Source organism: Podarcis liolepis (assembly GCF_965112155.1).
Source record: "Podarcis liolepis genome assembly, chromosome: 17".
Lineage (NCBI taxonomy): Eukaryota > Metazoa > Chordata > Lepidosauria > Squamata > Lacertidae > Podarcis > Podarcis liolepis.
Genome location: NC_139571.1, coordinates 9675095 through 9687360, shown reverse-complemented (window position 1 = coordinate 9687360; position 12266 = coordinate 9675095). Strand labels below are relative to the sequence as shown.

Genomic DNA, 12266 nt, shown 5'->3' with positions numbered 1-12266 from the left:
TCCAGGAGGACGCACAATCCCCGCTTGACGGATGGGTCTGTTCCAAGGCTGGCTCCGCTGGCAAAGCCGGCTTGCTGGACGCCTCTTGGCAGGGAGAGAAGCGGACGGACGAGTTTTAAGAGGCTCTCCGTCGCTCCAGAAGAAGGCAGGGCAAAGATTTCAAGGGGCATCGCTCCGGCTGCTCCCTCTCCCGCCGCGCAGGAGCGATGCCTCTCTCTGGCTCTCCCTCCGCGCAGGCTGAGGGAGGGAGGGAGGGGCGCGTGTGACCCGTCTCTGCTGGGAGACCAAACCCAGCGAGGCAGAGTCGCGCGGAGGCGCCCAGGCAGCGCTGCCGGCTGCGAGAGGAGCGCCAGGCAGCAGCAGGAGGCGCGGCCTCTCCTCGCCGCTGCCGCCCCGCCTCTCGCCGCCCGACTCGCCCGCCTCCCTCCAGGCATCTCGCGGCACACCAGCCGATGTCTCACGGCACACTCGTGTGCCGCGGAACACCGGTTGGGAAACACTGCACTAGTCTACGCTTGTTATGTTTGCTCAGTCTTTGTCCCTTTCCCTTAAAGGGCAATGCTTATTTTCCTCTCTGACACTGGTGGGCAATGGGAACTCTCATCTCAATATCTAGAGCTTACCGTACTTTTCCGTGTATAAGAGGCCCCCATGTATAAGACACCCCCTATTTTGGGGGACTAAATTTAAAGAAAATGAGGGGAGATGCCCCAAAGTTGTTGAGCTTTCTTTTAGGGGGAATTGCATGCACGCCATCACCCCAGGAGGGTTGTTGCTGGGGGGCTGGCAAAGTGGACAGCCGCTCCCCCCACAGCGCTCTGGGAAACACTCCCTAGAGCACACACCTCCTGCAGCGGCATGGGGGGGATTGTGTGCCTGCCAACCAGCACGCAGCCCCCCCCCCGCCACTATCCATGTAAAGGACCACCCCAGTTTTTTGACATGATTTCTGAGTCAAAAAACTTTGTCTCATACATGGAAAAATACGACGTTTTATCAGCAAGGCTCAGCCCCAGAATGTGTCTGCAATTTAAGATCCTAAGCCCTGGAATATAAAGTGAGCTTTTCCTCCCACAACCTATTCCCACCCTCTTGGAACTTAAGGCACAGAGATTCTAGGACAGGTGACCACCTCTCATTTTAAGAAAAGCCTCTTAAGTGCTGAGGCCTGGCCCATCCGATCCAAGCTACAATAAGCCCAGCAGGTCTGAGCAAGGAAAGCCGCCTGCTGGTCTCAGCAAGAGTTCAAAGCAGAGCCCTCCTCACTCTTGGAAAAGCAGAAGCTTCTGCTATATACCTGAGAGGACAAACTTGCATCTTACAGAGAAACCAGTAGGAGAACACTTCAATCTCCCAGGACATTCTATACAAGATCTCAAAGTAGCTGTTTTACTACAAAGGAATTTCAGAAATAGACTGGAAAGAGAAGCTGCTGAATTGCAACTCATTACCAAACTTAAAACCACGGAGAGACCTGGTTTGAACAAAGACATTGGATTCTTATCCCATTATACATGACTAAGCCATTTCTCACCCTCTCACCCCTTGCCTTTTCCTGTAAGACCTATTACAGTCGTTAAGAGTCGTCAACAGGCTCATCTCAGCTATCTGCCAATCTCCCATTCCCACCACCCTTCTGAGTAATACCCCTCCCCACCTTCTCACTATATAGAAGGATCTGGCAACTTCTGTTTCAGTGTATCTGAAGAAGTGTGCATGCACACGAAACCTCATACCAAGAACTAACTTAGTTGGTCTTTAAGGTGCTACTGGAAGGAATTTTTTTATTTTGACTATGGCAGACCAACACGGCTACCTATCTGTAATTGCATCTTACCTGTTATGTACTGAAGTTCTCACCTAGGGCCAGCAGGGGGATACTGTAGATAGTTATGCAAATAAGGGATCAAAAGTGATGTTCAGTGATTGGAAAGTTTTAGAAAATTGTTACAGTTACGTTGTACTGGAGCTCTATATAAGCAGGCTGGCTGAACCCTTCAGTTCAGTTCTGTCCTGGCCTGTGAATAAACAAGAGCTGTTTGAAGAATCGCTGTGTCGTCTGATATGTTCACCCACAACTTAACATTACCCTTTAGGCATTAGCACAGGGCAAGGGCAAAACTTGAAGGGATTTCTGCCTCTCGCTTTCCTACAGGCCAAGACGAAAGGCATCAAGGTGAACATGGGCGTGAAATACGCTGAGAAACATCAGCGCAAATTCCTGCCTGAAAAGCTGAAGGAAGGACGGAACATCATCGGGCTGCAGGTATGTGACTCCAGAACTTCCTACTGATTTATTCAGTAGGGAATTCTTCCCAACAGAAGATAAATGAACTGCAAGGATGTCCCAAAGGACCATTAGTGTAGTCATGCCCAGGGCCGGATTCAGGTTTGATGAGGCCCTAAGCTACTGAAGACAATGGGGCCTTTTATATGTCCAGCTGTCCTTTGCCAACAACAAATTGTTGCTGTTTTTTGTGTTTAATATATGCTATATGGTAACTTATGGACCTAAAGCCATAAATTATCTAAAGCCATTTGCACATGCTGCTACCCTGGAACAGCTCCCTCTCTCTGAAACTCAGACAGAGAGAGGTACAGTGGTACCTCGGGTTACAGACACTTCAGGTTACAGGCGCTTCAGGTTTCAGACTCTGCTAACCCAGAAATAGTACCTCGGGTTAAGAACTTTGCTTCAGGATGAGAACAGAAATCATGCTCTGGCGGTGCGGTAGCAGCAGGAGGCCCCATTAGCTAAAGTGGTACCTCAGGTTAAGAACAGTTTCAGGTTAAAAACGGACATCCAGAACGAATTAATTTCTTAACCCGAGGTACCACTGTATTCCAGTGGCAGCAGAAACAGTGACGGGGTGTGTGGGGCAAGGTGCTGCCTCTTGCACTTCTGCCACCTGAGGCAGCTGCTTAACCCTGCTTTATGGATGGGCCAGCTCTGCATTCCACTCGAGCATTTCAAAGACACAGATGATAGCACAAATGTATGGGAAGCTGGCTTATGAGCACTGCATTGCCACCTAGAGGCAGAAGGTGATACTAAAGATGCTTTTTAATAGGGGATTGGATAGGGTTGCCATAAGGGACGCGGGTGGCGCTGTGGTCTAAACCACAGAGCCTAGGGCTTGCTGATCAGAAGGTCGGCGGTTTGAGGTCCCCCTAGCAGTTCGAAAGCACGTCAAATGCAAGTAGATAAATAGGTACCACTCCAGCGTGTGCTGCTCTGGTTCGCCAGAAGCGGTTTAGTGATGTTGGCCACATGACCCAGAAGCTGTCTGCGGACCAATGCCAGCTCCCTCAGCCTATAGAGCGAGATGAGCACCGCAACCCCAGAGTCCATCCACGACTGGACCTCATGTCAGGGGTACCTTTACCTTTTACGTAAGGTTGCCATATGTCTGGAATTTCCATAACGTAGTCGGCATTCAGCCATTGGAAACAGCGCCTGGGTGGAATCACTTAAATGTCTGGAAGTATATATATTGGTGAATTTCCTTAAAAATAGCTCCAAAACTTCATTAATTTTGCAAAAAGCAAAAAAACAAAACAAAACAAACCAGAAAACTCAAAAACATTGGGCAAAACTAAAAACAATATTTGCCCCCTACCCCCGGGTTTTCACTTTTTGAAATATGGCAACCCTGGCTTATATGGAAACTAATTGTGTACAGCTGCAAACGCCGACAGCATTAAGACAAATGCTACAGTGTAAAAAATTGGTATAGTTTTTGTAAAATATGCAGGGATATAAAATATGCAAAATGAACCATGGAAAGAGATGAAGGGAAGTCATTGATATCTTAAGTATGTAAAATGTTTCTCTGAAATTGTAAAAAAGAAAATTTAATAAAAATCATATTTTTTTAAAAAAAGAAGCCTTACACTGCCTACAGATGCAATATGGCCAGGCTATTCCAGACATAATCTACAGGAATGTGATGGGAACAAATTACAGGAACCCCCCAGCTATAAGATCTTCCTGAAATCTGGATGAAATCCGCGACAGAACCAGAAATAAATGGAATTCTACATTGTCTAAGTGGCAGGGTAGGGTTGGGGCTTTCCATCTGTGGGTAGCTGAATGGAGACCACTCTTGCAGGGAGACTTGGAGGAGACAGAACAACCAGTCTAACTGTCAACACTGTTTTTGCTTCCTAGATGGGCACCAACAAGTTTGCCAGCCAACAGGGCATGACAGCATATGGCACACGTCGGCACCTCTATGACCCTAAGTTGGGCACAGATCAACCTTTAGATCAAGCTACCATCAGTCTACAGATGGGAACCAACAAGGGGGCTAGCCAGGTAAGAAATGGAGGGGGGAACAAGAATAAATATGTGCGTTGACTATTTAGTATTCTAGTTCTAGCTGGGGTTTCCCCATCAGTGCAATGGTGCCTTGAAGGACTTCTCCTGGTGCCCACGAAGTATCTGTGCAACATTCCTTGCCCACTGCCCCCTTCAGCATGAGGTGGCAAGGGGGTCCTTGGTTTTTCCTCCTTGAAAAGCTCAGAGCCGAAGGACTCTCTGAAAGAGTGCCACTCTTTCTCATTCCCTTTTTTAGCTCTATGTGCTTCTCAAGGCTCAGAGGTCATCTGGGCAGTTGAACCATAGGAATTGGAGCAACTAAGAGAAAGGCAGGGATGCGGGTGGCACTGTGGTCTAAACCTCTGAGCCTACGGCTTGCCGATCAGAAGGTCGGCGGTTCGAATCCCTGCAATGGGGTGAGCTCCTGTTTTTCGGTCCCAGCTCCTGCCAACCTAGCAGATTGAAAGTACGTCAAAGTGAAAGTAGATAAATAGGTACCGCTCCAGCGGGAAGGTAAATGGCGTTTCCATATGCTGCTCTAGTTTCGCCAGAAGCGGCTTAGTCATGCTGGCCACATGAACCGAAAAAATTGTCTGTGGACAAACGTCGGCTCCCTTGGCCGGTAAAGCGAGATGAGCGCTGCAACCCCAGAGTCGTTCGCAGCTGGACTTAACTGTCAGGGTCCTTTACCTTTACCTTTTTAAGAGAAAAAGGGAACCACCAAGGGTGCAGTGGGTGAGCTGGCCAGGGGACAAAAGAGCATGTGCTGCAGAAATCAGAAGAATGTAGTGCCAGACAGCCAGAAGGTGCACTCACAAAAGTGGATCCAGTAAGATGTATTCTCGTGAAATGACATTTTCCCCAAGAGTTCACCCAGCCTGTCCACCACGAAATCACAGATCACATCTGTCTCTATTGGCTGCACTGTGAAAATCACAGATCCAGTACCTCCCAGTCCTTCCATGGTTCACATGGATACAAGGCACAAATCCTCATGGATCTGTAAGAGATTCTCAAAACCACCATCAAATCTCAGGTCACCTCTGTACCAACTGATATATTCTGCAATTTATTGGTGGCTTTGTTGGCCTTCTTTGGGGAAAAAAATCTATGAGAAGCCAAGTTTTTGTGGTGCATTTTTTTAATACTATGCAGTCTTCCAGTGGAAGGTTTGTTTTGATTGTGGCTTTGGTGGGATCCAAATTTAAGAGTATGTTTTAATTCTGCTGGATCTAACTTCTACCCAGACCCCATGGAAAAATAAAGTGTGTGTGTGTGTGTGTGTGTGTGTGTGTGTGTGAGAGAGAGAGAGAGAGAGAGAGAGAGAGAGAGAGAGATTTGTCTGGGGTAAGGTAAAGTGTCGTGAGGGAGCATGGGAAGAAACAGAGGAGGTGGTACCCAGAGCACTCTCTCAACATTTCAAATGTGGCCACAGGGCCTAAAGTTGATGACACCTGAAAAAGATGATAAAATAGCCTTAGACACAGTAAGATGGTGTAAAATCCTCAAGAGACAGTCCCAGTGTCCCAGTTAGATATTTTGCATTGCTGGGTTACATTCTTCTTCTCTGTAAAAAAACCCCGAAACCCCCATGACTCTTGGGAAAGGCACCATCTTTTGCACTCTGTTTTGCGTGCTCCCCCACCAAGTGGAACACCACCAGATTATCCCCACTATGGCAGAAGCACAACAGGCACACTGCAGCTGTTCTTAGAAATGTCACAGATGTCATGAAGTACAGCAGCGGTGTTAAGAAGAGGTCAGTTTCTGGGAACAGATGGGAACGTGTGTTACTACTTGGGGATCTATTTATATATAACTGCCTGTCTACAAGAGCAAGGGGCACCCCCTAAGCAACACCCCCTTGTGGACCATTCATAGATTACTGTGCATTAAGCACTTTTGTACAACTAGGTTTTTAGGCATAATGCAAAAATAAGGGTACTCTGCCAAGAAGAGACAATGCTGCTGCTGTTTTGGGTACTGGATTATTTAACCCGGAATAAACCATTCCAAAAGAGTCCATGATTCTTTTTGAGCCAATGGCCTTGCTTTGAAATGCTATCTTACAGCAGCCTCGGAAACATGTGAGCTGAAGTTGAAGCAACTTCAGGCCAGGCGGGGGCAGTTATCTCAAGAAGATACCATTGCCAATAAACAAGTCCTAGCTTGTTCTTTCCTCATAATCCAGAAAGCAGGTACTGCTAATCTCAGAAGTGTTCCACGAGTGCTTTTAGGTCCCCAAGAAGATCAAGGTAAACTCAGAAGAGCTATTTGAGGTATTTGTTGTCCTAGAAAGCAAATAAGCTTAGCCTTAATGCAAGGAGAGGAAGATGAGGGATGTTCAAACAAGGAAAACCAAACTTTTGCTTGGCATCCCATTGGCACTAATAAAGTTGAACTAAATACAGCGGTACCTTGGTTCTCAAACTTAATCCATTCCAGGAGTCCGTTCCAAAACCAAAACATTCCAAAACCAAGGCGCTCTTTCCCATAGAAAGTAATGCAAAATGGATTAATACGTTCCAGGCTGTTGAAAAACTACCCCTAAAACTCTTCTCCCCACCGCCCCAATCAGAGTAATCTTGATCTTTCCAGATCTTTCCAGATCTTGATCTTTCTCTCTCCCCCCCCCCCTCACGTCAAAGCAGCTGGGCTTTAGAGCGCTGTCTGGACGCTTCTCCCCACAGCCCCAATCAGAACAATCTCTCTAAAAGTGGAAGCGCAACACTAAAAACGGAAGCTCAGGACACGTTCGACTTCCAAAAAAAATTTGAGAACCGGAACACTCACTTCCGGGTTCCAAGTTGTTCATGAACTAGGCTGTACGAGAACGAAGGTACCACTGTACCAGCAGAGAGGGTATGAAGGGGGCCTCATGCGAAGCCTGGTCTGCTTTCCATTCTTCTCCTTAAGACATTTTACACTCCCAGGTTCACCATTTCCTCTCTTCTTCTTCTTCTTCCTCCTCCACCCATATCCATCCCTAGGCGGGCATGACGGCCCCTGGAACCAAGCGGCAGATTTTTGAGCCCGCCCTGGGCATGGAGCATTGCGACACCCAGAACATCTCCCTACAGATGGGCAGCAACAAAGGGGCATCGCAGCAGGGCATGACTGTGTATGGGCTGCCGCGGCAGGTCTACGACTCCAAGTACTGCCTCACACCCAACTATGCCATGATCGGAGAAGATGAAGGCCAGTTCAACCACAGCCATCATAACTTCTACAACTCAGAATAGCCAGCAGGAATCATGGGACGGACATAGAACAGAGACACCAGCACTTAAAAAAAAAAGAAAAAAAAGGGGCACTTCCCAAACAGGAGATCCACCATCAGGTGGCTATTTTCACCTGGGAATATAAGAAGATCCAGACAGTTCCCTAAACTGCTAACTAGCTCACTAGAGACTCTTCAAACCATGCCAAAGCCAAGTCTCCCCTCCAAGTCTCCACCACCGAGCCTTAAAAGCTTCACTTTGATCCCTTTCACGCTTTATTTAATGTATGACGTACTGCCACTACTTTTAAGCATGCACTGATGTGGCTCAAAGCCACTAGGATGGAATGTTACAGTAAAAATAATAATAATAATAATCTAATGGGTTGGGAGAAGCAAATACGAGGCAATGAGCACTCCTGATTTCTCCCTCTTTCTCTTTCCTGAACAAGAGCCATCAGTCATCTCTTCTCTGTGGCTTGTGGCAGCTCCTGCTGCTGCTGTTTTGGGTCAAGGCAGAAGCAGGCAATCAAAGGCACAGCTTCTGTTGGTGAACATATTGCCTACTGCACTCTGTTTTGTACCCTAACAGAAGCCGTTCTGGTACAAGCCCCATCATCTGCCTTGCTCTGTCTACAACCAGGTATGGGGCAAATTGGCAAGCCCCCCCCCCCACCTGCCTACTTTGCCAGGGGTTCCAGTCATTTTTGCTTCCTAAATACTAATAGTTTGTAGAAAAGCACCAGTGAACTGAATCAGCCATTGGCTGCCTGGAAACGGAATGTATTTAGGTAGAGTATGTGAACTGCGGAGGGAGACTGTAGAAGGAGGTTGGACGCATCTAACCAGTAAAGGGGTATGTTCACAGTGTCTGAAGTTATCCTAAGATTCATGTGAGAGATCATTTGGTGAGAATTACACACAATTGTAAACCAAAGCTGTTCATCTTCTACATCTTCAGGGAGAATCTGGATAATAACTTACCAGGTTATCAGTAATCTAGTCTTCACTAAAAAAGAGAGACAGAGTATAGTCCTAATGGTTCTTAACTGAGCTCCATTATGCAGGCAACTTCTACAAAAACAATCTAGCGCTCAGAAATCGGAACTTCCCAGAAATACATGGCAAGTTATCCATTCCTCCTCCTGAATGCCTCTTGTTTACCAATGGTTCTCCTATCAAGTAAACCACTTCCTTGCCATCAATCTCATTTATCTCCAGCACACACTCCCAATTTCATAGTAAATAACGGAAATCAAAGCAACTCCATGCACTGCGAGCGCATTTACACACATTCTGGAGAAGAAATTTAAAATTCCAGAGGTACAGAACATGAACAGCATTCAATAAGGCTGGCAGAAGTGCTGTGGGACTAATTCATGTTTGAAACTAAAATGCTTCTATTAACTAAGATTCACATGCTTCGAATGAAGACAAATGAATCACCTGCTATAAAGCCAAAACCAGTTTTGAGATAAGCCTAACCACATAAGACCAAAATAAACCCCACTGAATTTTACTTACACGAGTAAATTTGGCTTGTGATAGCACTATCATCCAGTTCAATACGTGCTCTGCAAGCGATTAACTGCATGGATTTTAAACTTGCATAAATTTGCATATATCACAATAGCCCTGAAGGGGGAGGGGAAACATTCACTATTATTTCCACCTGTGTGAGGACCAACCAAGGAGGAATGCTCTTATAAGAAGCCCCCTGCCACCACCTATGGATTTATAATCACTTACATTTAAAAGCAATTTTCCAACAAGTCTCCTCTAACTGACCAAAGCATTTGATTAATCAATTAGATTAGTTGTCCAAACATGGCAGTCTCGGTTTAAGGATTGGCGTGCTTTATCTACCTGCGTGGCATCCAAGTTAGAACAGGAAAAAGCTCGCTGGCTTCACTAACTGCATCACCGTGTTGTCTGGTGGCAAATCTAGTGTTTAGCCGGGGGGCACTTGCTCACCGATTAGCACTGTAGTTCGTCTGTGGTACCAGATATTGTTACAAACCAACATTTGGGGGAAATGCCAAAGTCTATATTACCAACGAAAGCAGCGGCTGTCTTTAAATCTTGCCCCTGCCCCTCGCTTCTCTCACTGGGGTCAGAGGTGCTCTACATATTGAGCAGCTAAGACACACCCAAAAAACCCACTCTAAAACATTTTTTTTTGTTATGTTCTGCTAATGACCACTTTTTAATTTCACTGCAGCACAATAAAAAAGAAAAAAAAAACACTTTTCTAATATGATTGGAGGTCTTCCTTATCCCTTGGTCAGAGGTTTTCAACCTTTTTGAGTCCACGGCTCCCTTGACCAGCACCATTCTTTCTGTGGCACCCCTGTGGGGCTCAGGAGCCCAGTTAGATCACCCCTTGCCTGCAGAGCTGGCAGCCTCTCACCCTTTTTCAAACACCCTTGTGGAGGGTTCCTTCAGCCTCCTCTCGTTTTCCTTCTCATTGGGGGTCCTCCAGGCAGCTGCCGCCCCTGGTCTCTGATCTGCGCCCCCCTGCCCCAAAGAGAGGTGCCTTCTCACACTGCCCCACAGGGGCCTGGGCAGCATTCCCTGGGCAACTTGTAGCCAGAGCTGCTGCAACAAACAGCCACACAAGCCTACGGGAGGCAGAGGTGCAAGAGGGCATCAGAGGAGGGAGGGAAGGAAAGAGGGACAGAGGCCAGTGTTGCCTGCGGCACCCCCAACCATCATTCAAGGCACCTCAGGGTGCCATGGCACACTGGTTGAAAACCACTGCTCTTGGTCTATCTAGTCCAGATCTACTTTGGCTTACAGGGAATCTCTAAAACCTCCAGGCAGAAAGGACTTTTCAAACTCTGGAACCCAAGTGTATGCCAAGGATTGAGCCTGAAGGACCTTCTACGAGCAAATTCATGTAAAAAAGGCAATTTTTAAAGTGCTAAACTAGATTTGACTCTGCTCTCTTCCAACTCAATTTAAAGCTTGTGTTTCTTTGCAAGTGTCTACTGTCAAATGGAAAACAGTCAGCCGACGATGCAGAATGGGAGAGAATACGCCTGCATGGTTATGAATGTATTCAGTGATTTGTACCGCATTCAACGCCATAAAAATCCATGGGGCAAATGGGCTGTCATTTTAAAATGAGCAAGGTTTCTAGCCTTTGTAGTTACAGAGAAAACCTGAAAATAATGGGCAGCCTCTGCTTTAAGTAGAAAATTCAGATTTCTACAAAAAGGGTTATGACTATGCTGCAAAAAAATAATAAAGCATGTAAGCTCAAGCTATACTGTGCGCAGATCTAGAGCAGTTTAGAATCTTCTTCTGGGAACAGATAAACTCAAAACAATCTCTTGCTTGGCAGGTCTCAGAAAATAGGTACTGTACAAAATAAGGGAATTTATGTTTCATTTGCTGTCCATGGGTTGGTGTAAGAACATAAGAGCTTGCTGAATCAGACCAATGGCCCACTTAGTGCAGTAACCTGTTTCCAGTGGTGAACCAGGTGCCTATGAGAAGCCTGCAAGCTGAACCTGAACACAAGAGCTCTTCCCATACCTGTGATTCCCAGCGACTGCCCTAAAGAGTCACACTATCTCAGACAGTGGAGGCAGAGTGCAGCCATTGTGGCTAGTAGCCATTTGACAGCCTTTTCCTCCATGAATTTTTCTAATCCTCTCTTAAAGCCATCCAAGTTGGTGGCCATCATTGCCTCCCAGTAGGAGTTCCATAGTTTAACTATGCATCAGTACCTTCCATGGCGTGTCCTGAATCTTCCATCCAATCTTCATTGGATAGTTCCAAGTTCTGGTATTGCAGAAGGAGATAAACTTCTACCCACTTTCTCCAAACGGTCCGCAACTTTTTCCACCTCTTATTCAACTTTTGTCTAAACTGAAAAGCCCCAAATGTTGTAAGCCTAGAGGAGTTGCTCTGTTCCCTTGACAATTTTGCTTCTTTGAAATCCTTTTCCAGCTCTACAATATTATTTTTGAGGTGAGGCTACCAAAACTGTACAGTATTCCAAGTGTGGTCACACCATAGATGCGTTTAATGGCATTATGTTATTTGCAGTGTTATTTTCAATCCCTTTCCTAATGGACCCCTAGCATGGAATTCAGCTTTTTCACACTGGATCAAAATCTTCTTTGAGCTATCCACTACGACCCTACATCTTCTTCCTGGTCAGTCACCATCAGTTTGTTTACACTGAATTGCATTTACCATTTTACTGCCCATTCACCCAGTTTGCAGAGATCCTTTTGGAGCTCTTCACAATCTTTTAGTTTTAACCGCTTTTAGCAATTTGGTATCATCAGCAAATGTGGCCACCTCACTGCTCACTCTACACCATGTATGAACAAATTAAAAAGCTCAGGTGCCAATAAGAACCCTTGGGGAACTCTACTTTCTGACTCCCTCCATCGGGAGAATTGTCTATTTCTGCTCTGATTCCTATTTCTTAACCAGTTACTGATCTACAAGAGGACCTCTCTTATTCCATGTCTCCTAAGCTTATTCAGGATCCTTTGGTGACCATTAGACAAGCATCTCCATTCCACTGGCTGGAAGTGACCAAACATGGCAACCCTTTACAACAAGGATAAAAAGGTAATACAGTACACAGGCGACTCTCAACTTAGATTACATTCTGGGGATAGTGTGTATAGTCAAGACACATTGGGTTCAGTGATGGGTGGGATTGTCAAAGTCTTTTTCCCCTGGACACCTGCCCCCCTTTAT

At 46.1% G+C, this 12266-nt stretch overlaps 1 protein-coding gene across 1 annotated transcript in view; it reads left to right on the top strand.

The window, feature by feature from the left end:
* The window catches only part of CNN1 (calponin 1), a 40201-nt gene extending 29395 nt beyond the window's left edge, over window positions 1–10806 (top strand). Inside the window, exons 5-7 of the mRNA XM_083483194.1 lie at window positions 2156–2266; window positions 4172–4318; window positions 7312–10806. Coding sequence (XP_083339320.1) covers window positions 2156–2266; window positions 4172–4318; window positions 7312–7563 — 510 coding nt within the window. The 3' untranslated portion in view covers window positions 7564–10806. The remainder of the gene's footprint in view (window positions 1–2155; window positions 2267–4171; window positions 4319–7311) is intronic.
* The last annotated feature ends 1460 nt before the right edge of the window (window positions 10807–12266 follow it).